The sequence below is a fragment of the Ceraceosorus guamensis genome, assembly GCF_003144195.1.
Source record: "Ceraceosorus guamensis strain MCA 4658 unplaced genomic scaffold IE81scaffold_16, whole genome shotgun sequence".
NCBI classification, from domain to species: domain Eukaryota; kingdom Fungi; phylum Basidiomycota; class Exobasidiomycetes; order Ceraceosorales; family Ceraceosoraceae; genus Ceraceosorus; species Ceraceosorus guamensis.
The window spans coordinates 273,100-300,776 of NW_020290011.1; the positions used below are offsets into that span (position 1 = coordinate 273,100).

The window sequence follows — 27,677 nt, forward strand, 5'->3', positions numbered from 1 at the left end:
GCGGACACTTGCGAGCGTCACCGAGAGGCCAGCTTGCGTGAGCCATGCCCTACTTACCGGTCCCGCCAAGTTCTCCTGCCATCGGCCACCAGCCGGTCAGAGATGGAGGATTCGACCACGCGTAATGCAATTCGAAGGCCAGTTCGCGACTTTTCCTCGTGAATCGCTCCAAGATGAATGCTGACCTGTAGCCATGCACTTGCAAGAATGGCTGAAGTGAGCGCAGGATGTCTTCTTTTGCGCTGTCCAACTCTTTGCCAACCAACAACGAAGGCCACAGATCCGGTTCGGGCTGAGGAACTCTGGCCATCCATTGCGTGTAGTGCTCTTCGAAGATGCGCTCCCGAAGCTCAGCAATGGCGAAGGTACGCCCCGCCGCGCTTACGTGCAGGGCGCTTTCAACCATTCTGCTAATTTTGGTATCCCTTTCGCAGGGCGGTGCAGACGAGGGCCAACGGGTCGATCGCCTCGACTCAACCAGCGCACATGACCAACATCAACGTTCACGCTCTTGCATGGTCGTCGTAATGATGCTCAGGGTGGTGTGTGGGAGCAAGGCAGGCAAGTCGCTGCGTAGTCGCGATCTTCAGCTTCGCTTCATCGCTGCATGCATGCTGGATGGCGGACACGCACCGCTGCGCCCTGCTGCAGCTTCGAGCGGAATCGCTTTCGAGTGCGCCGTGCGGGCCGCCTGTCGTAGACCTAGTCGCGAGTGAATGGCTTCAACCCCCTACTACTTAGGTTTTAATCCTACTGTTGGGGCCGTCATGGGGTCAATATCCTGCGACTATGGGGATGCTGGTTTGACCGCAAATGGCGCTCATGACACGTCGGTCCACCTTGGGCTGACCGGGGGAATGACACTCAAACTCGGAAAAATGTTAGTGAGCCTCTTGACCGCACGCTACAGTTGAGGGCAACGCGACCCGCTCGTCCTCCCGCCAAAGTACAAGCAAGCCACCATGCAGTCGCGGGGAGCGAGCGCGCCATGCACGCGTCCGTCTGATCACGATTGCTGTGAATGGTAGTTGCCAAGGTCCACTGGTGGACCCACTCTGGAACGCAAGCAGTACATTGCTTGCCATTCGAGTCCTCCAGTTCATACCTAGTCTGAACTTGCTGGATGTTCGGACGCGGGTGCAGCCCATGCGAATGCGACGAGCGTATAGGCTTCGCAGGCAGCTCCCGCTCGGGTCAGCGCAGTGGACTCGAGACCTCTGCGCCTCGGCCAGCATTCCAAAATGATCACCTGGGCGGATCCACTCCGCTCTCGAACAAGCGCTTCACCTCCAAGCTCTCAGGGATACAGGGTGATTTGTCTTGCGTTGAGCTTGGATCTGGGGTACGTAGCATGAGTCCGGTGTGGCTTGAACTTTATTTGTCACTGTGGGAACTACCAAGTGATATTTGCACCGTGTCATCAATCAGCGCATACGCCGACTCACTGCTCGTGGCTGCGAGGCAAGCATTCCACTCTAGGCTGCTCCCGGAAAATGCTACCTGCATTAGACGCTGGTGTTCCCAGGCTCGGCCCGAAAGTGGCCATAGCTACGTCGCACCATTCATATCATGCCATCTGTACTGGGCTAGCACCACTGCAGCTGAGTATGCCGACTTTTGAGGGAACCCATCCACCTCCCGCACATGCTGCAGTCGAGGCCCACCAAGCGATTCGTGCCTTTCGATGAAAACAAGCAAATCACGCTTGCTGACTGACGCACGCTCGTAGCCGATATCAACTGAGCTCCTCAAGTGGCTTTTGCGGCTGGGCGGGAGACAGTCGGTGGCTGTTCTCGTGGCTGTGGCTGCTTCCCGACAAGAGAGCGACAGACGATACGTGGAAAATACGTAACAGCGCTCGAACAAATTGGGCCTCATCACTTGCTTCCTGACTGTTATTCATCCGCAAGCAGGATGGATGGCTTAGAGCCCCTCGCAGCTGATACGCGCCCATGCTTCCTCCGGAAGGCTCATTGCCTGAAGGTATAAAATGACCACCGGGAACGTCTAGTCGTCATTGTGTGATGACAACACCTTCACCGCCCCAGATACAACAACCCCTCCCTCTCTAGCCATCTCGACAGCTCCCCTCCTCTGGTTCCCGCCCACCGCGTTCACCATGCCCGTCGCTAATACTGGCTCTGAACAGGTTGTCACGCCGGCACAGGAAAAGGCCGCCGAGCTCGTCTGGAAGAAGCTCAAAGCCCTACACGGCACTTTCTACCGGGCAGACCTGGGTCTGGGCCAAGCTGTCCTCAGCAACGGCAAGGTCCAGGTCAGGTCCATCAGCGATCTCACCTCGAAGTATGTTCAGCTCGACCAGACGTGTCACGTGCGCATGTCGCTACCCGAAGCTCTGAGGGCTTTAGGGGATGTCAGAAGAGCGTGGACCGACTTTGACAATGGAGTTGATAGTCGCCACAAAAAGCTCATCAACGAGATTGCGACCTGTGCGAAGCTGGATCGCCAGACGAAAAAGGACTTGGAGCTCCAACTGCAAATCTTGACGCACGAGTTCAGGTCCAATCTGGCACTTGCTGAAGCGGCCTTCCAGGAGGCGGGCCCGAACGCTCCTCAGAATCTCATCAAGCGCATGTGGCTCACAAACGCCGATGGAACTGCTGTGAAAGATCTGGGTTCTCCGATGGGCTACAAACCTAACCCCGACTACAAAAGCTGGGGGCTGTGACCTTCTTGGACAGTGAAATCCATTCGCGTGAGTGCTGAGTCTCGATGTTGCATCGCTGGCGCAAGTTGCGCAAGCTGATCTCTTGTATTCCAAATTGAACGCAACGGTCTGGCAGGCTCTTGGCTAGCGATGCTGAGACAGTAAAGCACCAAAGACAGTCTTGCGCGTGAGGGTGTATTGCTGTTAAAGTGGCCTTACGTACCGGCGCTTGTACCGATCTCTTGGCTTGTATCTGAGGAATCGAAGACTGCAGAAATGCCAAGTTCGTCTCTCTCTGCTTCAGGATGTAAGTTGGTAGTAGCTGGCCGACTAGGACAGTCTGCGGGCTTTTGTTTGGCTTGCGAGCAGGACGTCCACCCGAGGCGTGAACGGCCAAGCGAGATACAATAATTCTGAAAGTGCAGGCGTGCTCTGAGCGTCAAGTGATTGATATTGAGAGGATGTGCTTTCTCGAGGAGTGCCTGAACCGATGTCAGACTCGCCATGCCAACAGGAGAGGTAGAGGTGTTGCGAATGTGGTCGTGTCATGTGTATTCGTCATACGTGAACAAGTACTGATCGCCGTTCATTGGACGATGAGACTACCTACATGGTACTCTAGCGCGTTTAGCGATTTGCAGATCTGAAAGATGTCGACCCTTCTGAGCACATGACCTAGCTTACGACACGAAATCCTATCCACACTTTGACTCCCTGATCGATCCGAGGCCCAGGGATGACGAGTGTAGTCCTCGACGTAGTAAACAGGAGCGTCAGGGTCTGCATAGAGGTAAGGCTGAATCTCGAAAACTTCGAAGACAGACTGTTCGTCTGATAGATTGGCACCCGGGAAGTCGCCAGGACCGGCAAGACACGTCGAGCTCCAGCCTAGACCATCCGAATCTACACCGATACTTGTTCTCCCTCGTCGCTGTCGTATTCGTCATTGTTAGAGATGTCTTTGCGCAGAAGGCGGCGGCAGATAAGCACCGAGCATTTGCTGCATAAATGTCGCCATAGCGGCGCACTCACAGCGTACATACTCATCGACCGCCGCTGCAACAGAAGAGTCAATCACGTCAAGATACTGCCCACGAAAATGCTCCAGCCACAGTCTGTATGGAGGCTCTTCCTCTCGGATGGTCTTAGCATACGCCGCCTGCTCTTCAGCCGTGCTCGGCATTGGCGCGGCCTTCTGGGCCTCTTTGGCTTCGACAGTCTGCAGCTTGATCCAGTCTTCATATATCGAGACGATCTTTGGAATCAGGCTGGTGCGATCGATCCGAGCGATGATGTTCACGCCCAGAACCAAGCGCTCTGGTAAGCGGACGCAGTATTGTAGAACAAAAGGTTCGCGTCCATCACAACGACTTACTCGTCATGCGCTTCCATTACTATCTTTGCGGCATCTTGAATCGATATTCGGTTTTTGGGATCCTCCTCTAGCATCGAGAGCGCCATATCCGCTAGCCTTCTCGGGAAAGCAGCGAAATCGTCATCGTCATCGGCGATTACTCCTCTACTGATCTCCCTTTTCAGCCCCCAACATCCGGTAGCATCTGGCCCAGGCTGGGGCAGCTGAGGCAGTTCATTGACGGGTGTGCGTAGTACTCTTTCGAACCGCTGCTCGTCGAGGCAATGAGGCGTCGATGTGATGTCAGTACTGTATTGGCATTCACTGGCCAGAGGAAAGGGACGCGGTGGCCTTTTGCGCACCTCGGAATGCTGAGAATCGAGCAGACCCTTTTTGATGTCCTCTAGACTGCGCACCCGTGGCCCGCAATTCAACAATAGTCGGCCGACCAGGTCTCCCATAATATAGACATCCCTACCAAACCTGTCAAAAGGCATTGGCTCTTCAAGCGTTGATCGAAGGGACTCAGGGAGCTCAAATAGATTCGCACCTGGATGCGCATACAGGTAGGCTCGGTCTTCAGGCGTGGAGCATGCTTTCGGTATCACGACCAGGCCCGGATATTTCCCCTCGTACGGCATGACTTTTCGGCCTCCTGGATGAGCGTCTTTGACTTTGTCGGTAAGACTGGCGTATGGCATGTTGGCGAACCACTACATGAGGCGTGAGAAGGAAGAGGCCACATCAGCTATGAAAAGGGCCGTCGCTTTCCGCAATTTACTCGACAAGCCTCACCAGCCTAGGACCGGGCACACGCGGATCTGCCGCTGCTGTGGGAGTGCACCATGGCAAGCCAGCTTTTCCGTGGTAGATGTCCCAGCCTGGCGTCAGCATCACCCATCCGGGACCAAATGGGAAGGGCTCGCTAGGCTCGATTGGTAGTGCCTCTAAAACTTGTTGGCTCTCTACTGGCGCCCCAGTGAAGCGACGTGAAGGGCGGCCCTTGCAAGCATACATCCACGTAAAAGTCAGGTCACTACCGAACACGTTCAACGAGATACCCGCTCGGTGTAGCCAGGCAAGGCCACACACTGCATCCCTGATCATCTCAATCCGTCTGCGCATGTGAAGGTCGTGGCGAGTCGGCAGACGGTGATCGGGGCCGTACGCCTGGGGGACTGGGTGAATGAGAATGGTGCTTGCCAGTCCGTAGTCGAGAAAATCCACGAGCGGCACAATTGGGCATTCTGGGTCAGCGAGCAGATCTCGCCTGCCATGCAGCAAGTGCCTAAACAACGACAGCTGCTGAGAACCACGCGAATTTAGACGAAGGACCAGGAGTGGCTTGTCAGGTGACTCCGAGGCGCCGTGAACATTCGGACTATCGTCGCCCGGCTCTGATTGCCTTCGGGTAGATGTATCGCTGCTTGGTCTGGGATACTGAGTCGAGATGACAGCATCAAGCAAGTCCGCTTGAAATTGCAGCCCTCCAACCGACGTAAGACAGCGCTGCCCGAACAATTTGCGTTCGTTGGCATGACTTCCGAGGTGTCGACGATCAAGATCGGTCGGTTGTTGATTCTCGAAGTCAAGATTGCGAGGTGGTCCTGCACCGGATTTAAGAGATGTCTACGTTAGTGAAGCTCGACTCCATTGTAGAAGGACCGCTTCTCAGCCTCCATGGTGGCAGGCCCCTCACAACACGAGAATGTTGTAGAACCGGGGCTCTATGCTCCTAGACTTTACCAACATGGGCTCACGCATGAAACGCACTCACGTGGCAGTCAAGCATCCCGATATTGCGGCCGTTGAAGCAGGTCATGCGAAAGGTGTAGCTGGAATTTGAGGTCTTGGGGTCTTGCGATGTACCTATCAAGGAGGCAAGCTGCTCTATAGCCATGCACTTCGAGGAAAGCCCCCAAAGCTGCAAGACTTGCTTCTCTCTCCTCTACTAATTTGTCCGTGACCGAGAGCAACGGAAGCGTGTGTGGCTCGGGTTGCGGGATGCTGCGTAAAAAGAGGTCGTGATGCGCTCGGAAGATCTCGCTGCGAAGCTCAGCCAATGCAAAGGTGCGCGATGCAGCGCTTTGCTCATTGTCAGGTTCCGTGGCCGAAGCCTTTTGTATGCTGAAAGGCGGCATTCGGAAAAGCTAAGAAATGGATGGCACCGAGCCGTGACGATAGCCTTTCAGCTTTGTCGAGGACTTGCGCTTCTAGACTGAGCCGGGCTAGATGGAAGAGCTGAAGTAGAATCTGGATGCCATGCATATATGCTAGTTTGTTGCGCCCAAGATTGGCAAGCGGGCGAGGCTTGTGGTCCTTCTACTTCGCCCTAGGAGCATCTTCTCTTCGCGCCGGAGCCTGCAAAAGAATGAGTTCTGCACGCCGAGCGCTTTCTTGGGTATGCACTACATCCAGACGATGCTGTTCACGATTGCAGCCTGACGACCGCCTTCCCATCCAAAAGTAGAGCCCTGCTGGTAATCACTTGATCGGAGCGTCCATGCTGGCGGCTTAATTCTGGTGTAGGTACAGGAGTAGGTGGTGAGAGGCTGAAGCATGCATGCATGGCTGAACGGCCCGTGCGCAATGAGGTGATCTCGCCCTTTGTCTACATGCATGAACGAAGTGCGTGAGTGATGAACGAAACATGTCCTTACCTCCAACTTCCAGAACATTCTGCATGCAGGAGCGTCATATTTGGAGTCCATCCAACATGCGCGCAATTCTGATTGACACGCCACTTTAAATATTCTCCTCTCTCATATATTAGATCAATCCTGATTATTCAGTATTGATACACCTCGTCGTCTCCCTCTTCAAGCTTGCCTTTATTCTTGAGCTCATCAAGAACGCTCTTTATCCTCGCCGATACTTCCTGACCATACTTTTCCTTGTCGAGCGGACCTTCTCTAGGCTTCTCGAGGGGCGCATGCTGCAACCATGCAATCTTCCGAGCATTCTGCTGGGATGTCGCAAAAGACTTGATTGACTGAATATTGTCGTCGTTGAACGCACCGCCAAAGATGACTGCTCTGATGCGTTCCGCAAGGCTAATCGAATCATCCGTCAGAGCCTTCTGGATGCCCGTCTGTGCGTCCTGTTGGTCTGTGAACACTTGCACGACTGTATGGTGAGTGGTTCCAGACATGTCAGCTATCGACAGCGAGCGTTGGCAAGGTGGCAGACTTACCCTCGTATTGTGGGCGCAGAGCTGCTCGCACACCGTCAGCGATTTTAGCCGTCTTGCCGCACAGAATCACAGGAACGGTGCGGGTGGTAGCACTCATGCTGGCTGATCCTTCTGCTTGGCAATTCCCAAAGAAATCAAGATCGCTGAAATAAACGAACTACTGCCGTGTGCTGCTCGAATCCCTAGTCTAATTGCGCTCGCGGATGCGTCTATGCTCATCAGTCGCAAGGTGATGGTGGTGGTCGAATAGAGGATACAAAACCGCGACTCCGCCTCCACCTGCATCTGCTCATCGGGCAAATTGAATCGAAGGTGAGTCTGGTGCTTGCGCGGGCGCCTCTTGCGAGAGTCACGTGAAACTATTATTCAGCTTCGCTGACATCAATAAGCACCCTCAAAACCTGGGACTCATTCAAAAGAATCGGACGACGCCAAATTGCATCTATAGCTATTCCATTCACAATTTTCGTTGATAGACAAGGTCTTGGAATGCTCCACAGTCAATCTCATAGGCGCGCCGCGCAGACCGCAAGGTAGTTGCGTAACGGAAGCCTACCGCACAGAGACAGAGTCGCTGTACTTTCGGACCAGATTATTGAGCGCACTGCCCGCTCCCAGCGCCACAAGCGTCGAGGAAAATATGCTGACGACGAGAGAGAAGCGCATGAGCCGACTGAGCATCGTGAACCGAGCGCTAGAGTCGCTGACTCACATGCTGAAAAGCAAAGAAAGGGTGGTCAACGAACACAAAAGGAGCGATCAGCACGACTTGGGCAGCGGTAGATGCGTACAAGCTGCAGCAGAAATGGATACTTACACGCTGCAGAGGCATAGAGAGATGTGAGCACGGCGTCAGCTGCTGCATGTGGGCAATGGAACGAAAGGCTTCGACTCACTTGTAAGGCTGTCATTCGGCAACGTGGCCGGAGCAAAGAAAGCATAAACGTCAGCATCGAGAAGCGGTCCTTGACAAAGTAGCACCAAACTTACCATCTGTCGCGTAGGAGACGCAACAACACGAGGCGCGAGGAGAGGCGAACCAAGTGATGAATATCAGCGCGCTTCGACGGCTAGCCCCAGCTTCCACTCACAGAAAAATCGGGCACAGCAACTTCGAGCAGAGCTGGCGCAGTGTACCACCTCCTTCCCCACACCTCGTTGCCATCGTTAGGATTGCGCACACGCTCCACTATGACAGCGGGCGGCAAGTCAAATCCTCTATGCGCGTCGGGCGGGTGCTCCTCATATCTCATAAACGCCTTGTCGTAGTCGTACGTCAAGAGCAAGGTGCTAGCAGGAGGAACTCGGAGGAAAGCCTCAATACGCGACGGTCGTTCGCGCGTCGATGCCGCGCTGTAGGAGAGCGATAGTAAAGGATTCAACGTCTCTTCATCGGCAAAACGCACAATGTCCGAGGCTGACTCGTCTGCAAACATTGCGCAGTGAGCTCAGGTCAGCTGTGCTAGGGTAATAGCCTGATCTTGAACCTCGGTGCACGACTCACCCCATTCGTCTAGCTCCAAAGTGGTGTTGAGCGAGTGCAGATACGGTCTAACAAACCAGGGCAACACGTCGTAATAGAGCACGTTCCTCTCCCTTTTGGGATCGATATTTCTGAGCGTGAGCTGCACCCGTCCTCTTTCCTGACCCGCGCCGACGAAAGATCGTGATACAGAGAGCTCGGGCAGCGGTACGTTGTGCGCTAAGAAGCAAAAGAAATCAAGAATCGCGTCAGACTCTACCTCATCTATTCTCATACGATGGCAGACTCACGATGCGCGAAACTAGTCTCATCTCTCCAACGCATCTCCAGCTCAAAAGGCATGTCCAAAGCATTTAAATCGTACTCAAGCTTCTCTCCCCTCATGTATGCTTCTTTCGCTTCGCTCTTCGTCTCTTCTTGATCGTCTTGGCCACTTGCAGTCACAGGCCCCAAAGGCATCGGCTCAACGACAAATGCAGGTGGAGCCACGTCGCCGTCCTCGTTGAGTTCCACAGGTGCGTCAGCCGGTCGATGCACATGCAAAGTAGAGCTGCTAGCAAGCGGACAGCTCCTCTGCAAGGATCTTGAGAAGAGCTTCGTCAAGCTCCAATCTGAGGCGTTCGCAAAAAAAGGCATCAGCGCTATTGTCGCAACCTCTTGAAAGGGCCAAAGTTGAGCACTCACTTCTTCTCCCTTCGAATAGACCCGTGTGCGGGCTAAAAACGACATTGACAGCGATGTTTAACTGCCAAGCTCCCTTGCCATCCTGGCCTCCCCAGTGCTCATCTCGGGCAAGTCGAACGGTCATTCCGCTGAAATCCGCCGCAGCAACAGCGTGTGGTTCGAGCAGGCTGGCGAGCCCAGCGTGGGCCGCGCAAGGCAAAAGTCCAAGCAGTGGCGAAAGGTTCTCTGTGCAGATGTTCTCGGAAGGTAAAAACGAGTGAAGTAATTTGGTTGACCGCTGCCCATCGGACGAGGTGGGGTGGCCCGGTGAAGATGATTGTGTTCGTGAGTGGATGAGGGGCGACACTATGGGGAGGTGGGAAGGAGAGACTGTCGTTCGTGTGTCGAGAGCATTGAGGGTGGTGCAGAAAAGGCCGGCTAGTGAAGCGGTGAGCCTTTTCCAGCCTACCATAATTTGCTCAGATGGTTGAGCGGCGGATTCCGTGGTCTCGTTGCTATCGTAGCCATGAAACGCGCTTTCGCATGAGTGGTGAGAATCTCGACGCATCTGTCTCGCAACAAGCAGAGCTTAAGCTCACCTCATTCCTCTCAAGCGAGCCCAAAGTTCCGCCCCACTGCCGACCATTCCCACATCTCCATGCACATGCATAGGGTGACCCCACTTGCCATAATCCCACGTTCCTCGGTTGATAGACAGCGCAATCTCCTCCGCTCTTCCAGCCTGCGCAGTATGCATAAGCGCTCGAGGAAGGAGGTTGTAGTGATTTGTGCTCCAGATGTCTTTGTAAACCTGGGATTCAAGGTCCGCTTCTCGAACGTTGAAAGAGAAGTGCGTGTGTACCCGGCCGTCTATCAAGGGCCGGATGGATAAGTGCTCGGCGTAGGCACCCTTTTCCTCCACATCACGCGACTGCACCACTCCGAGTAATATCGTGATCAGGAAAAATCTCCACAGACCTCTGTGACGATGGCCACGAGAAGTTGACCGGCCAGCAGAGCTGGGATTCGTGGCGTCCACTTCTTCCTGCTTCTGCTCCGTCTGCTCCCGGACTCCACTTTGCACTGTAGCAATGTTGTCTCGACGCACTTCACCAGGCAAGACGGCCCCAAGCAAAAGCGCAGCGGCCACAGTGCCAGCCATGACACCGATGACAATTTTCCAGGTCTTCTCGTAATTCTGACGTGCCTGGCTCGGATCGTTGACCAATATATAACCACTGGCGATATTTCCTGCACAATAGCCTGTAAAGATGGATCCTGTGGCAATGGCTTGTTGAGTCTTGCCTCTGATTTCCGAGGAAGCTATGCCAAGAAGCATGACGAAGGGCGCACCAAAGATGGGCAGCAGGAGGTACCCTGCGTATGGCACTGCCCGATCAGTCCAGTCCGAGAGCCAGATCATCAAGGCGCCTGCTATCACTGGTAGACAGGAGAGGATGAGCAACAAGAGTCGAGTGCCTTGATACCGACGTGAAATGAATATGACTAGGTAGATCGAGATTGCCGTGACTGCTCCGCCAGGAGCTGAAATAAAAGAAGGATCGATGAGATACAAAAAGCATGACTCGGCATGCGCACATGGTGGCTCACCTTGGAGAGCAAGTGCTTCTGCTCCGCCGGATCGGAACACAGCCCGGACAAGGATGGGGCCAAAGACGGTCACGCTTCCATTCACAACTATTGAGAGAATGAGTGCAATGGTTCAGTATGTCCTGCTGCTCCCCTTGCATGAGAATTAGTCAAGCTGCTCACCGTAGATGAGAGTAGCTATAGCAAGAAATAGCCACATTTTGGGGTCTCTAGCCGCCCTTCTGATTTCTCTCACCGACCAATCGTCCTTCCAGTCCAGCTCCCCCGCACAATTTCTGAGCGGGTCTCCTTTCTCCGGTTCTAAGCGCTTGCTGAGCAGCTCCCTCTGACCCTCGCTGAAGCTATTATATCCCGGTATAGCAAGAATGGGCTGTGTGTCTGGCGAAGGTGGTAAGAGCAGCGCAAAAAGCACGCCGAGCGCAATGGTGAATGCGCCGGGAACCAGAAAGAGGATCATCCAGCTTTGAGGAAGTGATGTGCGCGTATGACCCAAGCCGTAGTTTGTCAGACCTGAGACGATTGAGAAAACACCTGTCGCTGAGCTGCAGATTGTAGCACGCGAGGTAAAGAGGTGGAGCGTAGGTTCAGGCAGAGTCATGAACTACATTCGGAGCTGGAGGAGAGACTGCACATGCGCATCGCACTCACTACCAGAGGCCAAGTCGCACAGTCTGCTCTTCTCGCGTGTACCATCGACGTGTGACAGCGACGAAGCCAGGCGAGACTGAAGACTCCACAAAGCTGTGAGACGTAGCAGACGCAGCAAGCATGAGCGTCCTCTTCCTCTTTTTCCCGCTCTTAGCGCATCGAACCTACCCAAGGAAGAACCGCTGGGCGACCAATCCTCCAAAGTTCTGAATTGCTGGAGTGAGGAGCAGGATTCCACCCCAGACGACGATGCAGCTACCCAGCCAGACGTTGATGCGTTTGAAATGATTGGCGGCGAGAGACATGGGAAAAGCGCCGACTAGGTATCCCCAGTAGAATGCGCCGGAGGAAGTGCCATATTTGGTTCCGCCAAGACCCAAAGAAGGAATGAGATTGAACAGTGTTGCTGAGCCGAGCACGGCTTTGTCCTTCGGGGCGCGATTTGTGCATCAGAGGTCATGAGACGTGTTGAACAGGCGCATACATCCACCCAAATCTCGGCTGAGGAGGCAGCAACGCGCTCAAGACTCACCCAAAATTGTAGGCCGTATGCGACAAATAGCAACGGCACAAGAAGCAAGTCTACGCGCAGCAAAAGAGTCCGAGGTGTACCTTGCACGTCATCCGCGGAGACCTTTTTGCTCGCTCGCTCCGTGCTCGCCCAAGCTGCTCCATCTTCGCTCTTGCCCGTGCTGGGTCGCGTACCGATTTGTTGGCCCATCTGTGACCAGGAGAGGCGTCGCTTATGGGAGCTCTCTACGAGCGTTGAAGCTGGAGCTGAAGCTGAGTCATGAGCAAGGGACCTTGCCGCTTTCCCCGTTGCGAAGATTTCCGCGATAGCCTCTTGAAGCGCGAGGGTGAGCTGGCTGCAAGGATCTGCAACGATCAAGTGGGAGGATTGGAGACTGAGGGCGCTGGATAATGACGAGGGATGCTTTCAAGAGCGCCCAGAAGCGAGACTGTGGTCGGACGAGACGAGGCCGAGGATCGAGGGTCAAAAGCGATCCCAATCGTGAATAAACAGTCGATCGATCGAGCTTTCTCATCGTGATCGATACCCGACCGTATCAAATCTCCGCGGACTCCGCGGGCACGCCGTCAAACCCAGAAGAGAATTCTTGCTCCGGACGCGCACGGACGCGCTGATATCACGTGAATGCCGCCCGCGGGGCTGTGCAGGAAGTACGTGTACCTTTCTGATATGAGCTACAGGCAGGTTGAACGAACGTAAGCGCTCCATTCACGATTGCAAGCAATGAGTGAGAGCACAGGCGACTCATCCTGCTTTGCAACTACAAGGAGTTCTTGGGTGAACCACTGTGTCAGCGCACATACAAATTGTGCAAAGCGTCCCATCCGTCCTCTTTCCTCTCCTTCAGAGCACGCCATCCGACAACCATTCCAAACCTCACGCCTGATCTCAGAGTAGTCACCCTCCAGCAGGCCTGAAATCATGTCCACCACATCCGATATGGTCTCTTGGCCAGTGATGCTTTATGTCTATGACCTCTCGAATGGTATGGCTGCTTCCCTATCTCAGCAATTGACAGGTCGCTATTTTCCAGCCATCTATCACACGTCTATAGTCGTTCATTCTCGCGAAATCTTCTTTGGTCAAGGTATCGATATCGCAAGGCCGGGTCAGACACATGTGAGTGGACGTGTGACGTGCATGTATGCGCTATTTCGACTTGCACTAAGTTCAATGGGGATGTTCGCTTCCCGGAAAGCAGCATGGCGCACCACTGGAGACACACTTGCTGGGAGAGACATCTGTGGACGAGCATACGCTGATGGAATTGGTGGATAGCATGAAGGAACGGTATTCCGCCCAAGCCTATCATCTTCTAAATTTCAACTGCAACAACTTCTCGGACGAGTTGGCAGAAATCTTGACGGGGCGAGGAATTCCGAGTCACATTACCAGTGAGTCGCACAGCCTCCTCGTGACGTCTGTGTATGCGCTTGGTACGCCATCTCAGCTGAATTGTTCGACTACTTCTGTAAATGTTCGGGTTCCCTCTTCTTCAGGTCTGCCTTCAGACTTCCTGTCCACGCCGTTTGGTCAGATGATGGCACCGCAAATAGACAGCATGTTCCGCGGACCGGCGCAGCGCTCCTCCTTCCCTCCTTCTCCAGCCAATCCCACGTCCAACAGCGCCCCACCGTTAGCCCAACAGCTACTACAGAATGTCGCGAATCAAGCAACAAGCGATCAAGCTGCACCTACATCTGCGTTGACGCATGTGGGCAGTGCAGAGGGCTTGAGGGAAGTTCAAGGCGTGGATGACGCTGGGCGGTTGGTTCGGACCAACGAATGCGCTGTGCTCTACTTCACAAGTGACGTGAGTGGGTCGTGCAACTCACATGGCGTGCTGCCTGTACTGGTCGACTGGTCTACATTGACCAAGCATCACGCGCGCTATAGACATGTCCACCCTGCGCCTTGGTCAAGCCGGTCATCGCTCGTGCAGCAGAGCAATACTCAGCTGCATCCTCTGATCCTCGGCAAATCTCTTTCGGTCTCGTCAATGCCTCTCGTGCTTCCGGCTCTTCCGTATTTCAGACGTACGGAGTGAGCGTTACGCCCACCACTCTATTCTTCCTGAATGGCAACCGACGAGCAGAAGTCAAGGGAGCGGACGTTAGCGAGGTGCAGAGTCAGACGGATTTGCTGGCCTTCGAGGTGTGGCAAGGTGAGCCGCTATGCACAGTGTTCCGGATCTGCTTCTTCGCCTCAGCTAATTGAAGACGTCGCCTGTCATGCCATGATACCGCCGCCATCTGCGACGACCTGTCATAGCTCATCCTCACACGCAGATAAGGAATTTGGCTCCTTTGCCGGTTCCTGGCTCGCCAATCCAATTTAGCACCAAACCAAAGTTGGACGCACTTCTTACCAAGCTGGACTCCTTCGTTTCTGCGAGACTTCTGGAAGAGCTGGCCAGCGACGAAAAGACTACGCTATCAGCGGCACGGAAGAGCGTCAGAGAGCAAGTTGCTGCTTGGTTATCCAAGGTTGAATCAAAGCCTGCTCTGCCGCCAGGTCTGCTCGAGGGCTGGTCCGACGCGCACACCACCTTGCTCGCCCTGCTTCAGCCAGCGCAGATCTTTCCTCTACTGGATCTGCTCCGACTAGCGCTGCTCGATGCCCAATTTCTCTCCTCACTCAGCCGACCTGCGTCAAGACCTCACGCGGATCAATTGCTCGTGCGAACGTTTGAGCGCGTGTCTTCATTCACACAGGAAGATATCGCTTCGCCAAGCGTAAGAGCTACCATGCTAACCTCGCTAAGACTGCTCTGCAACACATTAGCAGCGTTGGGGGACGAACCTGCTTTGGCAAGCATGCTCCTGGACAATCCAGCATGCACTAGCCTCACCGCCCTACTCTCTGCTGGCCTTCTTTACGAAACTTCGAGCCCGAATTCGGACGCAAGCAAAGAAGCGGATCCCGTGGCTGGCATGCGAGCGGATCAAGGCATTGCGCTATCTGCCTCTTCTGCCGCCTTTAACTTGTTTTTGATCCTTTCTCGCACAAACGCCAGAGCAGGCTGGCTCAGAAGAGACGAAAAACCAATTCCTCACCGTTTCATCCTCCATTCCGGGCAGAATGGAGCGGTAGAGAAAGAGCAGACAGTTGCGAGAGAGTGTGTACTGGATGGAGAATGGGAAGGCGAAATGCTGACGGCGCTTTTGCATGCTGTGGTCAAGGCTTGCGAAACGTGCGAGGCAGAGAAAGAAGGCAACAGTTCGACTTTGACTGCATGGGCGGACGTGCGTGAGTAGGTTGGACGTTTGCCGTTCGCTCGGACGATCTCTCCGTTCGCGGAACACTATCTGATCCGACTTGACGATTCGAAACCTTTGGACTGACCCTCACGAGCGTCTCATCCTTTACGTTTTCAAAGTGCACCGACAGATTTCAGCCCTCCTCTTGCTGTTGCATAAATCGCAGCACTGCGTTGAATCGCTCGACCCGCTGGCGCAAGTGTTGGAGGCAAAAGGTACGATCAGGCGTGTGGAGAGCTTGGCCAAGGGCTCCATTGGACGAGCGAATGTGGACAAGGAAGAGAAGAAGAGGTGGGAGAGCGTACGTGTTGGATGTGAGAAGTTGGGATTGATCCTTTGAATTGACATGCGCTCCTGTTCAAAGCGTGGAGAGTGAGGAATTGTCATCACACCAAAGTCAGAGACACCAAGTTGAATGCTCGTTTGTGAGGTACGCTCTTCGTGTGAGAGGGCAAAGAGTGGGAGGCTTTGTTTGCACGCAACTCACGACCGTGACTGCCAGACTAATCACAAGCGCCGGTGCACACACGCGGGACGTGCCGCGCGCAAGTCTGGCGCGCCGCGCGTGATTGTTCACGATGGCCGACGCGCACGGTCCAGCAGAGGTCTCAAATTGCAAAGTCCGAGCCATCTCGACTCGCGAATGGAGCCTCTCACCACTCGTGACCCTCTAAGTCACGCGTCGTTACTCACCACATCTGCTCCTCGATCCGCTCTTTCGACAAGTCACTAGACCAGGGACGGAACAAAAGCCACATGCATCCGCGCAAAAGCATCGCCTTGTTGCAGAGCGTTCACCTCATCGCAAACGCAAGTCGCGCGACCTTCAACAACGACCTTAGCCGCTCGAGCGCGCGCACGATCACAGCGTCGGCGACAAGGCTCTCTAATACTGGCGCTATTCGTTTGACATCGTGCCACACGGGCTGCAACTCTGCCACACGCCATTCGTCCGACAACGTCCAGCGAATTTCAAGTCGCTCCTTGGCGCTGTTTGGGCGACGCCTTAGCAGTGGTGCCTTGACACGCAAAGACCCTCCTCGACCGCACCACATTGACTCTGCTCCTTCCTGGACAAGTAGACGCATTTCTGCAGAAAGGACGATGGCAGAAGAGGCCGAGGTGCAAGAGGGACAAGGTGGAAAGAGGCGCAGTGGACGAAGCGCAGTGAAAGCTATACAGAGTCAGAGTGGCCCAAAAGGGAAAAGAAAGGCTGCGAGCGAGGCTGATGCGAAAGTAAAAGCGAACCAGCTTGCCGCTTCTGATTCTGCGAGTGGACAGGACAGGAGAAGGAAGTCTAAGAAAGTGGATGAGAGCGAGAAGGGTGAAGCAGAGGAAGATAGCGAGCTTAGCAGCGCCGAAGAGGTGGCGCCAGTTCGCAAGAAAGCAAAGGTGTCCCAGAGCAAAGGCAAAGAGAATGGCGCCGTCGATGGAAAAGTCTCTCAAAAAGCCCGCGGCAAAGTTGCCTACGCTTGGCACCCTTCCGCTCCGCAAGGAGGGACAGCTTTGGATACTTTGGCGGACGAATCTTTGCCCAAGAATATGAGCTTGCCGGATGATTTGAAGTTGGACAGGGCGAGAAAGGAACTGCCGGAAGAGCAAAAGAGGATTGTGGTTTGGAACATCACTAGTCTGAACAGTGCGGAGAAGAAGGGAATGACGAGGTATCTGAACGAAGAGGATGCTGATTTGGTCTTTTTAAGCGAGACGAAGGTCAGTGGTTTACATTGAGGCTCGAGACCTGGGAGCGCAATGACGTGGCACTGACTTGCATGGAGCGCTTCGTTGCGAACTTTTGATTTCCCTCTGAGTCATCCGCAGTGCAACGAGATTCCCACATTCAACTCGTTCAAGACGTTGTATCCTCATCAAACCTGGAGCGTCTCTTCAACAAAAGGTTACGCTGGCGTAGCTCTTCTGAGCAAGATGAAGCCTCTCAGCACCTCGACGACGCTCAAGCTTCCTCTAATAGACTCGTCCGAAGCACGCGCGGTGCATGAACACTTTGGCAGCGGTTTGCTTCAAGAGGTACCCGATGACGAAAAGATCGAAGAGGAAGATGTGTTTGCTTTTGCCAAGAATGCAAAAGAGGCACAGGCTTTTGAGAAGGATGTGGCAAAAGGAAGAATTGTCACTGCTGAATTCGAGAATTGGATAGTGGTTGGGACGTACGCTGTCAATGCTGGCGAAGGTGAGTCAGAACCTGGCAAGGTACCTCGCTGCTCGAGGGGCGGCATCCCTTCATCACTCGTGACCGTCGCGCCTTTTCCTCCTTCTTCGCACCCACATCCTTGCCTCCTTCCCTCGTACGCACCCACGTAGGTCTCAAATCCCTCACAACAAAGCGCAAATGGTCAGCTGCGCTCTCTTCACACCTGCAGGCATGTCAAGCGCGAAAACGCACCATATGGTGCGGAGATTTGAACGTGGTGATGGATGCGAGAGATCTGAGCGCGGCTAGCAAAAAATGGAACAAATCGCCTGGATATACGGTTTGGGAATGCGAGGCGCATAGGCGGCTTCTCGGTAGGTCCGTAACGTCGACGAACATTGAGGCCAGCAAGAATGGTGATGCGGAGAAGGAGAATGCAGGAGAGGAGAAGAAGAAGGTTGCTTGGACGGACGTTTGGAGAGATTTGGTCAGTCTGAGCGGTATGGAGCAGATGATGAAGGCCATCGCTGATTGCCCAAATCCTCGTACTCTTTTCACAATTGCTACCTGCGCTCTTTTCAGCATCCCAACGACGTCGGTCATTACAGTGAGTCTGTTCCTTCTGATCAGGCTAAGCAGATGCGAATTTCTGATAGCCTCCCCGGTCCATGCTTGGCAGCGTTCTATGGCTTCAGAGGAGCTTGCAGGGTCAAAGGAATAGGTTGGAGATTGGATTCCTTCATACTGTCTCCCGGCGCAAAGGATAAAGTCAAGGCGTGCGAGATTCGTCACGAGGTGCGTTCCGTCGTCGTTCCTCTTGTCGCCGCAGCCTGGACTCGGATCAGGAGACTTTGCTCATCAAATCGCCCCGTGTGCTTTGCTAACTTTCAACATGCTTCACCACAAAATCCATCGCCCCGACGCCGATGCCGACGCCGATGCCGACCTTTCTGCTCAACGCCACACAATGCACGCATCGCCCAACTCGGACATCGTGCACTCTACCAGATCTATGGTGAGTGACGAGCATCTTTGCACGGCTCTGCGAGCTCAGCCTACGCTGGTGTATGTCACTGACGCTGCGCTTTCGATGTCCGATCGATCCGCAACACCTTACTGCGGCAGGTGCGTCCGATCATCTACCCATCTTTCTCGACGTGGAATGGTAAAACACGGCAAGCCTGGCCGTCTTCGCACTAGTCCAGGCCTGCTCTCGCGAGCCGTCGAGTCTTGTGATGCAACACATCCTCAAACCTCGCTACGCCATGACGTTGTGCCCTCGTGTTCGCATCTACACGATCTGCGCATTTGCGCGTGAGGATACGTTTTGGGCCACAGCTGCCCCCCCTGTCGTCTAGCCAAGCTTTGTTGTGCGAGCGCAAGCTGATAGAAGTCATGGTGCAAAGTGTGGTATAGATTGCGAAAATCAAATGCGAAAAAAAAAAGGTAAAGTGCTATCAAGCTACTACAGTAGCCTGGCCGATCGTCGCGTAGCAGAGGGCAGAAGGCCAAAAGCTGCAACGCACACTTGCCCTCTGCACGGGCCGGCCTACACACTTCTTGCCTCCGCACCAGCATCCAAATCGTACCTCTCCTCCAATCCCAACTCCTCGCTAGTCTTGGGTCTAAGACTCAATTCCCTGTTGTGTCCAGCCGCGCCATTCGCCACATTTGCAGAGTTTTGTCTACTTGCGCCCGCATTGTTGCCGCTGCTGCTGCTCCTGCTCCCACCACCACCGCTCGAAGAGGAGCTGCGCGCTTCGTCGGCATTCTCGTCCGACTCCGAATTGACGGGCGCAAAATAGTCGGCTAGGAAGATGGTGGATATCACGATGAGGGCTATGCCAAATGCCAAACCTGTGAGGTGAAGAGTGGCGTTTCGTCAGCAACCATTCTCCGGCTTCTGCATGCTTGTCGCTCGGAGATGTAGTATTGCAAAAGATTCAAACGGGCAGCTCACCCAAAGCTCGTCTTGTAGCTCCCCATCGGATACTCTCTTCGATTTCCACCCTCAAATCTCCCAAGGAGATGGTGAATCTGTTTTGCAGATCCTGAATCTCTTGCTCGAGCGCATTCGTATCCTGTTGCGACTCGGATTTCCTGTTGTTCATGTCCACCGCAATGCTGTAAAAAAAACCTCAGGTCAATCAGTCATGGGCGTGACTTGGGCGTAGACGGCAGCGAGCAAGGCGCGCGCTCACTCGTGTTTCAACGTGTTGATCTCTTCTGTCATGCGCTGAGAAAGGCCATCCACTTCTCGTTGCAGTAGCGTGGTGATGCTTCGTAAAGCAGCAGCGTCCGATCGAGCCCTGACTTGCAGCTCCGTCCGAAGCTCAGCCAGCGCAGCGTTAAACAAGTACGCTTCCTTTCCGCGTAGCGGGGAAGAAAACAAATCATTGTCAACCCGTCGCTCAAGAAGACAAGAACGATGCCCGATTACTCCGCGTATTTCGAATTTCCTGCTCTGCCTGTCGCAGCCATCGCGTCTCCGCTCTCTTTCCCATGCCGGGCCCGTGTGATCCAACTCCGACTCACATTTTCAACCATGGTTTTGTTCAGGTTCCTCCTCAGCACCACTTCGCTTCGAGAATTGAGGAGAAATCGGGTAGCTTCCATGATAGCTTCCGCCGGATCATGAGGCCTTTGAACTTCATTCGAAGGCAATTGCTGTCTTTCCCCTTCTGACGAAGCCTGTTCCAGACCTTGAGCACTCGATGCGTGATCCAAGCTCTCTGATGCCGGATGATGATCTGGCATAGACGAACGACGCTTGACCCACCCTGCACTCATCAATCTCTGCACGAAGGCATGGCTATCGAAAGGATGCACGAGGGTTCGAGGTTCGTGAGGATCCAATGCGACCGGTCTTTCCTCATCGTCCGCTTGTGATCTATTCAACTCTGAGCCCTTTTCGTTGATTGATTGACTGGCTTGACCTGTTGCCGCTGATTTGCCGAGCGAAGTCCCGCTAGATTGACCGTCGCGAGAGGTCCCGCTCGCGCCTCCCGTCCTAAATATCCTCGATCCTCCCGAAGACATGCCCACTCCCATTCCGAGACCTGCAACTGTATCCTCATTCGCTCCTTCGCCTTGTGTCTGCGTTGAGCCAGCATCAGACCTCGAGCCTGCCTTGAGTCCGCCTGACTTGGCGACGTCGGACAGAGCAGACGAGAAAGGTGAGCCGACAGGTTCGCCTGTTTTGAACGAGCTCGACTCGGCGCCACGACTAGAAGCATGATCGGTCCTGTTGAGCATGACGCCGTCTACTGCGGGTATTGATGAAGAAGCGTCCTTCGACCCTTGGCTCTGGCTTTGCTGAGGGGGTACAGCGGAGCTGCTTGGAGATGCTTGGGCTGCAGATGGCGACGTTTGCGCTGCGGAACTAGAAGTCGTAGGAGCAGGGGCAGGAGAAGAGGCGGAATGTCTTTCCAGTCTTTCTTGGGCCATCCTCATCCTTCTCTTGAGCAGCTCTTCCGTGCTCAGCAGGCTGTCCGGGGCGGGTGTTGACATGGGAGAAGGCCCCGCAGTGGAGCTCTGCGCGCTCCCTGCGCTGACATTTGAGGACTGCGGAGCCTGTCCAGACTCGCTCCCTGCCGCTTCCGCCGAGCTCGACTTGCCGCTCTCCCGATAGCTCGCCATGGATGGATCTCTTTTGTCAGTGATCCTCACACCTGACGAGGTTGAACTCTCAGCTTCCCCTTGTGTCTGTGGTCCAGTGTCCTGCTCTTGCTTCGCTTCATCTTTTCGCTTCACATTTTCCCTATCCGCCAGCTTCTGCGCTGACCCTGCACGCTGCAGCCAAGAGGCACTTGTATAGAAAGTTCTCCTCGGGCCGATGTGAGAGCGATCGACCGTGCTCCTTGCCTCGTCCAAGCGCTTGGTGCTTACATTCGCCCTAGCAGCTGGCGATCGAGTAGGAAAGCGTGGCGCGGAAGCGCAATTGGACACATGCATGTGCCTCTTTTCCTTGGTGACAAAAGGTTGTCGTGTGCACGCTTTTGCCAAGCGTCGGGAGGCACTGCGTCCAGCGAACATGGCGCCTTAAGGCAAGGCTCTAAGTCGGACTGCGCCTGCTCGAGGGCAACGCTAGCGATGAGCTGCGAGGTGATGAACTGCGTCACCTCTGAGGGCTTGCGATCAGAACCGCGACCGATTGAGGATCACGGCGCAGTCTACTCCATTCGTGCGTGCAGCGCTTTATGAGCATGAAGTTGGTGTGGGAAGATGAGATCAACTTGGCAGGAGCTCAGTACAAGGCTCTTCGCATTCTTGATTGCTTCAACTCGCGACTCTGCTTAGCGCCCCTCATACATCATGGTTGGTGCGCTTTAGACGGAAAGCCTCACACGCGACACGTGACAAGATCTTGCCTGCGCGCCGAAGACGTCCCGTCCCAAATTGGGTTGGGCGGCCGTCATCGGCGACGGCTTCCGACTCGAAAGCACGAGCTATCCAGCATGCCCAAGAGGCACGCAAAGCAATGCAGCTCTCTGCTCGATCCTCGTGGTCCCCAAACGAAACCAGCTGACAAGTTTAGATGTGGCGCAACATTCTTGATGGGACGTATATATAACCAGATCGAGAAAGACGATTATACGGACTGACCAGAGGCGGATGTGGAGACGCGCTTCAACGGAGAAAGCACGAACGAGAATCAAATGCGATCGCGAGGTGAAAATGGGTGATTGTGTTCGAGGAGGCAGAGCGTCTTTGCGATTCAATTGCTGTATCACGGGATGAGGTCGAATGACAGAAGCTGACCATCAACGTGTCATGACCGGTGTCGCGTCGCTCTGAAAAAAAAAAAAAAAAAAAAAAAAAAAAACACACACACACACACACCATGGCGAATCTCATGCCCGCCTGCGCGCGCAATGAGAGGTGGAATGAGCATTCGGCAGTCGTGAGTACCACATGGAGCGCGCACACAGAGTCGTTGCGGACCGATCGTGAATCATGAATGAGCAGGTGGCAACAGGCATCCCAAAGACTTTCATCCGCAGGTAGCGCCATATCCGGAGACCTTCATCAAGGTCCCTCCTTGCGCCATACTCAGCCATCCTGAGACCTTTGCGGTCAATTAAGCGATCAGCCTCGAGCTTGATGCTTGATGGATCTATTTTTGCCACCGCAGGCCCTTGCGCGGGAAGAGCTTCATACCCAATTGCACGAATCGGTGGCCTCACACTCTGTCGAACCTCTTCATTGACTGCGATATAAGGCTAAAGTCGCGAGTCTAAAGACAGCCTTACCCCGGACTGCATTCGTGATTGTATCGTCTTTCTTGCTCACACCTCTCTGATCCCATCTGGTCAAGCTTGAGCCCTCAGACAAGACGAGCTGAATGTTTCCCTGAATGTTTCCCTCTTCATGTTGCAAGTTCATCATCCTGTGTGCTCTGCTGCACAGCAGAGCAACCTGTCTTGCCATCCGCTCAGCCGTCCAAGTCTCGACTTTCACTCAACGCGCGCCGAGCATTGCTCGCCGAGGTGTGGGCAACGAAGCAGATGCTGTTCTTGGCGAGCATCTTGATCACAAGATTCATGGGCTCGTCTCACAATCCGACGACAAAAGGCATGCTCCTCTCTCGTATGCCCCCACTCCAACTTTGGGCGAACTCGACGATGCTCGAAAGCATACGCTGTTAGTGAGCGATACCGGTATGCCGGTCTACAGTTGGTCGAGGGACCACCAAGACGAGAATGTTGGTATTCTAGCTCGGTCTGTTGGTGAGAGTACCGCAAGGCCTAGAACTGACCCGCGCTCAAATCGTCCCTCGTGATGCGCAACTCTGCTAGCATGCCGAGCATCCTAATCTTCACAAAGTGTCGGTGCTAGCGGATAGTGCGGAGCCAAAAGATGGACTGATGGCGTACCAGGCGCATACCGATCCGACCGACCTCGTAGGCAGCATGACTCGTGAGCTCGGCGGGGATGCCGAGATCTACAGATCTCACATCGACGATTGGAGAGCGCATCAGCCCGCCGTGGGTGTGCAATTGCCCGCAGGCAGGAAACTTCGTCCCACCCTCTTTTCCAAAGCGTTCGACCCACCAGAGATGGGCCGCTATCGACAGACGGAGGTCGAGTTGTACAAGGAGAAATGGATGAGACCTGAAAAACTGATGCAGGACAAAGGGCGCATCCAGAAGAAACTTTGGCCGGATGAAGAGGTCATCAGCCAAGCTCACGCTAGTCGACGTCTCAAAGATGCGCAACAGCTTGAACGGATCAGGTCGGAAGACCCGGAAACAGTAGCGGTCGTTCATGATCGGCACCTTTCGACGGTTCAAGCTCGTCCTGTACACATAGAGCACGCACACGCTCGAATTTCCAAACCCCAAAAGTCTTCGCCGACCAATCAAGCACAGGAAAAAGGCGTCTTGAAGCATCATCCCACCACGAAGCAGGACGACTCCGCGCAAGTGATCCGCCCAGCTCTGAGCACTTTTCGGGACGAGACGACGCGCTCGGAAGAGATCGCCCAGATGCACGAGTCCGAATCGAAGAAGCCGCGCAAGTGGCAATGGTACCACGGCGAATGGATGGTCAACGAGTCTGCCATGTGTCCACATTGCAAGCAGTGGCCTTTGCACGAGAGGAGAACTTGACTTCCAACGCACCCTTGCAGACGTCGTGACTGTGAATGCGGCAAAGGGACTTCACCAAGGGCAAATGCGCGGCTATCTGGACTGTGCGACAACTTACAATACGCAATGTTGGGCAGCGTCCACACAGGACCGAGTGTACGACTCGTGATCATCTCTTCGCCAAAATTCTCTGTTCTCTCCGTCTTCTTGTCAAATATCGAATTTCCATACACTCTTCTACTCTAAATGCTCGCTCCTCCCGCACCCCAAGAATTTCCAGAGTGCTCCAGGATCCTTGAAATCGTGATGAATGACGGTGACGAGCCACTTGTTGTCGCCGATGGATTTCAGCAATCGCTGTGTTGGCGAGCCTTGCGGAAACAGCAATTCCCACTCTGCCCATATCTCGAAGGCTTCGTCCTTCAAGCACGCACAGAAGCAGTCGTCGAGGCGGGCGGATGAGGTGTGAGCATGTAACACTCGACTAAACAGAAATTCGAGGGAAAGCCGACGACAATACCCACACGCCAGGCTTTGAACGACTCTTCCTCGATAATCGTACTCTGCGCAATTTCTTGACCCGGGAAAACGCCCCACGTGACGGCATTCACAGCGTTGGCCTCGAGTGTCGTCTTGAAATTGCCCTTTGGGATGATTGCGGATTCAAGGTTAGGAAAGCAGGAAAACTTTCCTCCGATATTCCCATCAAAAGTGGGCTAGGCTCACCTTTTTATTGCCCGCTAGCAAGCCAACGAGCCCATCAGACTCCTCCTCCACTCGTCGACACAACGCCAGCATGTGCTCCTCGTCTACAAAAAATTCTACGAATGCCTTTTGAAAGATGTAGCCTCCTTTAGGTCCAAAGCCGAATGTAGGCTCCAACGAGTCGACACCATCAATAGCGGGTTGGGAGCCTACAGTCCACCATCCCTTTCCAATAGTTGAATGATCACCCTCTCCTAAAGAAGCTGATGGAGCTCTGTTGAGACCCAAGAGCTCTTCTCGGATCGCTTGCGTCTCGTTCAAGATTGGGATGTCACACCAAGGAATAGCTTGAATCTCTCCCGAGAGGTAGGCCACGAACAGCGCTGAAATATCGCCTTCCGTCACCGGTGTACGCCACACCCTCAGCGCATCGGCAGGCTGTGATTGGATCAGGACACGGGCAGGGAGAGTGACAAAGAGATGCACGTCAGCATGGACGCAGCGGAGATTGAAGAACATTGAGCCAAGTTTTCGCTGCTCTGACTCTACTCGCGGTCCTCGTCGCTCTGTGCCAACACAGTTCGAAAACTCGAAAACTCACCGGCACCTTCAAGCTGACGCCATAGCCATCTATTTCCCCAAAAGCCGGACTTCTGCTATCGCCATAGCGCCCATTAGTGAATTCGTCCCACAAGGCTGCAGGAGCAGAGACACTGAGGGAATCATTGAGGGTGGCATGAAGTTTTGGCACGCTAGTCGCGGAACCAGAATCGGCTGCGTTGGTCCCATTCGTGCCCGACGTGTCCTCTGCGAAGGCCGCTTCCTGGGTCTGAATTACCAGCAGCGCCATACAACAAGGCGACATTAGTAATTTTTCAAGGTTTGCATCGCAGCGCAAAAGTCTCCACAAGACTTACAGATGCTTTGTTGGTCGTTTGCGAAGGTCCAGCCCAGCTAAGGTCGTGCAAGATTCTTGTGACGCTCTTTTCTAGATTGAGCGTACACATGTGGAAAGCCGTATGATTTGGATTCAAGGTTTCCTCCACTGCACCTCTCTCCTCTCTTGACTTGACGCTCTCCCTCCACATCTGCCGGCACATTTCCCTGCTCCATTCTATTCCAACCTCTTTGACTCTGGCGTCGTCGTTCCTGACATTAATCTTATCCCTCTGCTCCTTTCCTTGAAATGCTGCTGCACCACTGCTTTGAGCACTCGCAATCTCTTCAGGTGTAGGATCCTCCAGTCTCCTTCTTAGTTCCTGCGGCACTTGGATCTTGCACAGACCGGTGATGCGCCTGAAGGAGGTGTAATTCTGGATTGGCATGACACCCGGGATGATCGGAATAGTGATGCCAGCAGCACGAGCCTTGGCGAGCCAGGAGTGGTAGAGAAAAACATCGTAAAACAGTTGCGTCACTATAAACGATGCGCCAGCTCGCTGCTTGGAAAGCAAAACTGGAATTTCGGCCTCTCCCGAAGGCGTCAAAGAGTCTGTGTGACCCTCGGGGTAGCCTGTGGTGCAGAAGCTGCGCGGTTGGAAGCCAGGTAGCTGGCAGTGCTCGTGCTAAAGGGACCACTCACCCGCCACCCCAATCGAGAACCAGTCTCCATGCCCAGATCGTATGTACCGGACTAGGTCTTCGGCATGTTGAAATCGATTGTCGGAAGGAGTCCAGTACTCTGAGCCTCGTGGAGGATCTTGTTTTCGCCGTCCATACAGGGAAAATTCTCAGGCACACTGGTGCACGTCCATGTCTCAACAATTTCCTAACGCCACTCACCTCCTCTTAAAGCTAGCAGGTTCCGGATACCGATCGCTCTCGCTTGCTAAAGGTGAAAGGCAGGACGACAGGGGCGGTCAGCCGGTGGATTTGACGTCAGGCCTGCCACCGCTCGACGTTCCTCCCTTGAGTCGCCGAAGAAGCGTACCCCATAGGCGCAACGTGGATGTGGGATTTCTCTTGACCACGCATCCATGCCGCCACTCACCTTTAAGGTGACATCCAGCGCTTCTCTGCTGACGTTGGTGCACGTAAGATGCAGACAGCATTCTGTTGCCAATTCATCGTTGGCAGGAGCTTCAATGATAGCTTGAATCTCCCTTTCTTCTAGCGTCCTATTCCTGCTTTCTGCTTCCGAAGACGGACTTTCCCACCTTGTCCAGTCCAAATCAGCGGGTCTGAGCAGTCCCTTGTGTACTCTGCCAGCAAGCACCATGCTGATATTTTGCGTGCTTCCGCCTGCTCCCCAAGTCACTTGCATCCAAGAAGGTCCGCATTGAGTTTTCATTCTCAATATCCGAGCATACAAGTTCTGTAGACCTGAAGATGTCTTGGGCGGGAAGAATTCGAGCGAGATGGCGGGTCGAGTAGAGGAGTGATGTGATAGAATGCTTGGAATGTGAGAAGGATGCGGGGAAGGAATTGATTTGGTAGCGGAGGACGTGCCACTGTCGCTGTGAAGTGCCCCATTGCTGCTCCCAACGTGCGCTGGGATGGTTTGGGACCCCGTAGCGCTGCTCGTACCCGCCGACATTTTCAAAGTGGTTTCTCTCAGAGGTGTAGGCGATCACGATGCGTGCGATGCGCGCCAAGACCAAGCAAGCCTGAACGGGGGTGAGTGGGTGAGCGATGAGCTTGCGAACGTGATTCGATCTGATGTGTCGGCGGCAAGGGAGGTCATGAAAGCGTAGTATTGTCAACACTCCAGAGTTGGGAGTCAACCCTGCGGTGTGTCTTCTTGGTCCACCTTTTCACACGTCCTTCTGCTTCTGCCGTTTACGGTATTCGATGCGCATTCAGCAAGCGTGCTGATGTA

General features: G+C 54.2%; 9 protein-coding genes across 9 annotated transcripts; 4 read left to right on the forward strand and 5 right to left on the reverse strand.

The window, feature by feature from the left end:
• The first annotated feature begins 2,039 nt into the window (after positions 1–2,039).
• IE81DRAFT_322036 (hypothetical protein) lies at positions 2,040–3,015 on the forward strand. Its single transcript, XM_025513510.1, has 2 exons — positions 2,040–2,716; positions 2,805–3,015. Exon 1 carries the CDS (start codon positions 2,120–2,122, stop codon positions 2,687–2,689), a length of 570 nt encoding a protein of 189 aa, XP_025371022.1. The 5' UTR covers positions 2,040–2,119; the 3' UTR covers positions 2,690–2,716; positions 2,805–3,015.
• Positions 3,016–3,571: 556 nt separating this feature from the next.
• On the reverse strand, positions 3,572–5,129 carry IE81DRAFT_346250 (hypothetical protein; the record flags this gene model as incomplete). Its single annotated transcript, XM_025516021.1, has 5 exons — positions 3,572–3,627; positions 3,701–3,936; positions 4,044–4,291; positions 4,385–4,735; positions 4,818–5,129. 5 exons carry the CDS (start codon positions 5,127–5,129, stop codon positions 3,572–3,574), a joined length of 1,203 nt encoding a protein of 400 aa, XP_025371023.1.
• A 1,579-nt stretch (positions 5,130–6,708) lies between these two features.
• Positions 6,709–7,527, reverse strand: IE81DRAFT_61720 (hypothetical protein). Its single transcript, XM_025517478.1, has 2 exons — positions 7,216–7,527; positions 6,709–7,148 (listed from the first exon to the last, which is right to left on the reverse strand). The coding sequence occupies exons 1-2, from the start codon at positions 7,310–7,312 to the stop codon at positions 6,811–6,813; spliced, it is 435 nt and encodes a 144-aa protein (XP_025371024.1). The 5' UTR covers positions 7,313–7,527; the 3' UTR covers positions 6,709–6,810.
• Positions 7,528–7,652: 125 nt separating this feature from the next.
• On the reverse strand, positions 7,653–12,613 carry IE81DRAFT_322038 (Gpi16-domain-containing protein). The gene is made up of 12 exons (XM_025513511.1): positions 12,153–12,613; positions 11,789–12,048; positions 11,621–11,713; positions 11,135–11,514; positions 10,973–11,059; positions 9,961–10,906; positions 9,383–9,876; positions 8,989–9,309; positions 8,720–8,917; positions 8,307–8,641; positions 8,112–8,119; positions 7,653–7,858 (listed from the first exon to the last, which is right to left on the reverse strand). The coding sequence occupies exons 1-12, from the start codon at positions 12,339–12,341 to the stop codon at positions 7,768–7,770; spliced, it is 3,402 nt and encodes a 1,133-aa protein (XP_025371025.1). The 5' UTR covers positions 12,342–12,613; the 3' UTR covers positions 7,653–7,767.
• Positions 12,614–12,875: 262 nt separating this feature from the next.
• Positions 12,876–15,784, forward strand: IE81DRAFT_322039 (DUF862-domain-containing protein). The gene is made up of 6 exons (XM_025513512.1): positions 12,876–13,271; positions 13,354–13,546; positions 13,652–13,965; positions 14,049–14,316; positions 14,424–15,401; positions 15,532–15,784. The coding sequence occupies exons 1-6, from the start codon at positions 13,074–13,076 to the stop codon at positions 15,750–15,752; spliced, it is 2,172 nt and encodes a 723-aa protein (XP_025371026.1). The 5' UTR covers positions 12,876–13,073; the 3' UTR covers positions 15,753–15,784.
• A 294-nt stretch (positions 15,785–16,078) lies between these two features.
• IE81DRAFT_311629 (DNase I-like protein) lies at positions 16,079–18,998 on the forward strand. Its single transcript, XM_025512444.1, has 7 exons — positions 16,079–17,125; positions 17,234–17,603; positions 17,735–18,051; positions 18,147–18,171; positions 18,244–18,359; positions 18,573–18,579; positions 18,690–18,998. The coding sequence occupies exons 1-7, from the start codon at positions 16,169–16,171 to the stop codon at positions 18,731–18,733; spliced, it is 1,836 nt and encodes a 611-aa protein (XP_025371027.1). The 5' UTR covers positions 16,079–16,168; the 3' UTR covers positions 18,734–18,998.
• Positions 18,999–19,113: 115 nt separating this feature from the next.
• On the reverse strand, positions 19,114–21,203 carry IE81DRAFT_329243 (hypothetical protein; the record flags this gene model as incomplete). The annotated part of the gene is made up of 4 exons (XM_025515140.1): positions 19,114–19,421; positions 19,525–19,688; positions 19,766–19,929; positions 20,100–21,203. The coding sequence occupies 4 exons, from the start codon at positions 21,201–21,203 to the stop codon at positions 19,114–19,116; spliced, it is 1,740 nt and encodes a 579-aa protein (XP_025371028.1).
• Positions 21,204–23,266: 2,063 nt separating this feature from the next.
• Positions 23,267–24,175, forward strand: IE81DRAFT_365499 (hypothetical protein; the record flags this gene model as incomplete). The annotated part of the gene is made up of 2 exons (XM_025516936.1): positions 23,267–23,272; positions 23,363–24,175. 2 exons carry the CDS (start codon positions 23,267–23,269, stop codon positions 24,173–24,175), a joined length of 819 nt encoding a protein of 272 aa, XP_025371029.1.
• A 142-nt stretch (positions 24,176–24,317) lies between these two features.
• IE81DRAFT_61952 (MTHFR-domain-containing protein) lies at positions 24,318–27,667 on the reverse strand. Its single transcript, XM_025517479.1, has 8 exons — positions 26,850–27,667; positions 26,642–26,687; positions 26,442–26,558; positions 25,777–26,372; positions 25,461–25,688; positions 24,881–25,297; positions 24,679–24,798; positions 24,318–24,574 (listed from the first exon to the last, which is right to left on the reverse strand). Exons 1-8 carry the CDS (start codon positions 27,393–27,395, stop codon positions 24,392–24,394), a joined length of 2,253 nt encoding a protein of 750 aa, XP_025371030.1. The 5' UTR covers positions 27,396–27,667; the 3' UTR covers positions 24,318–24,391.
• Positions 27,668–27,677: the final 10 nt, after the last annotated feature.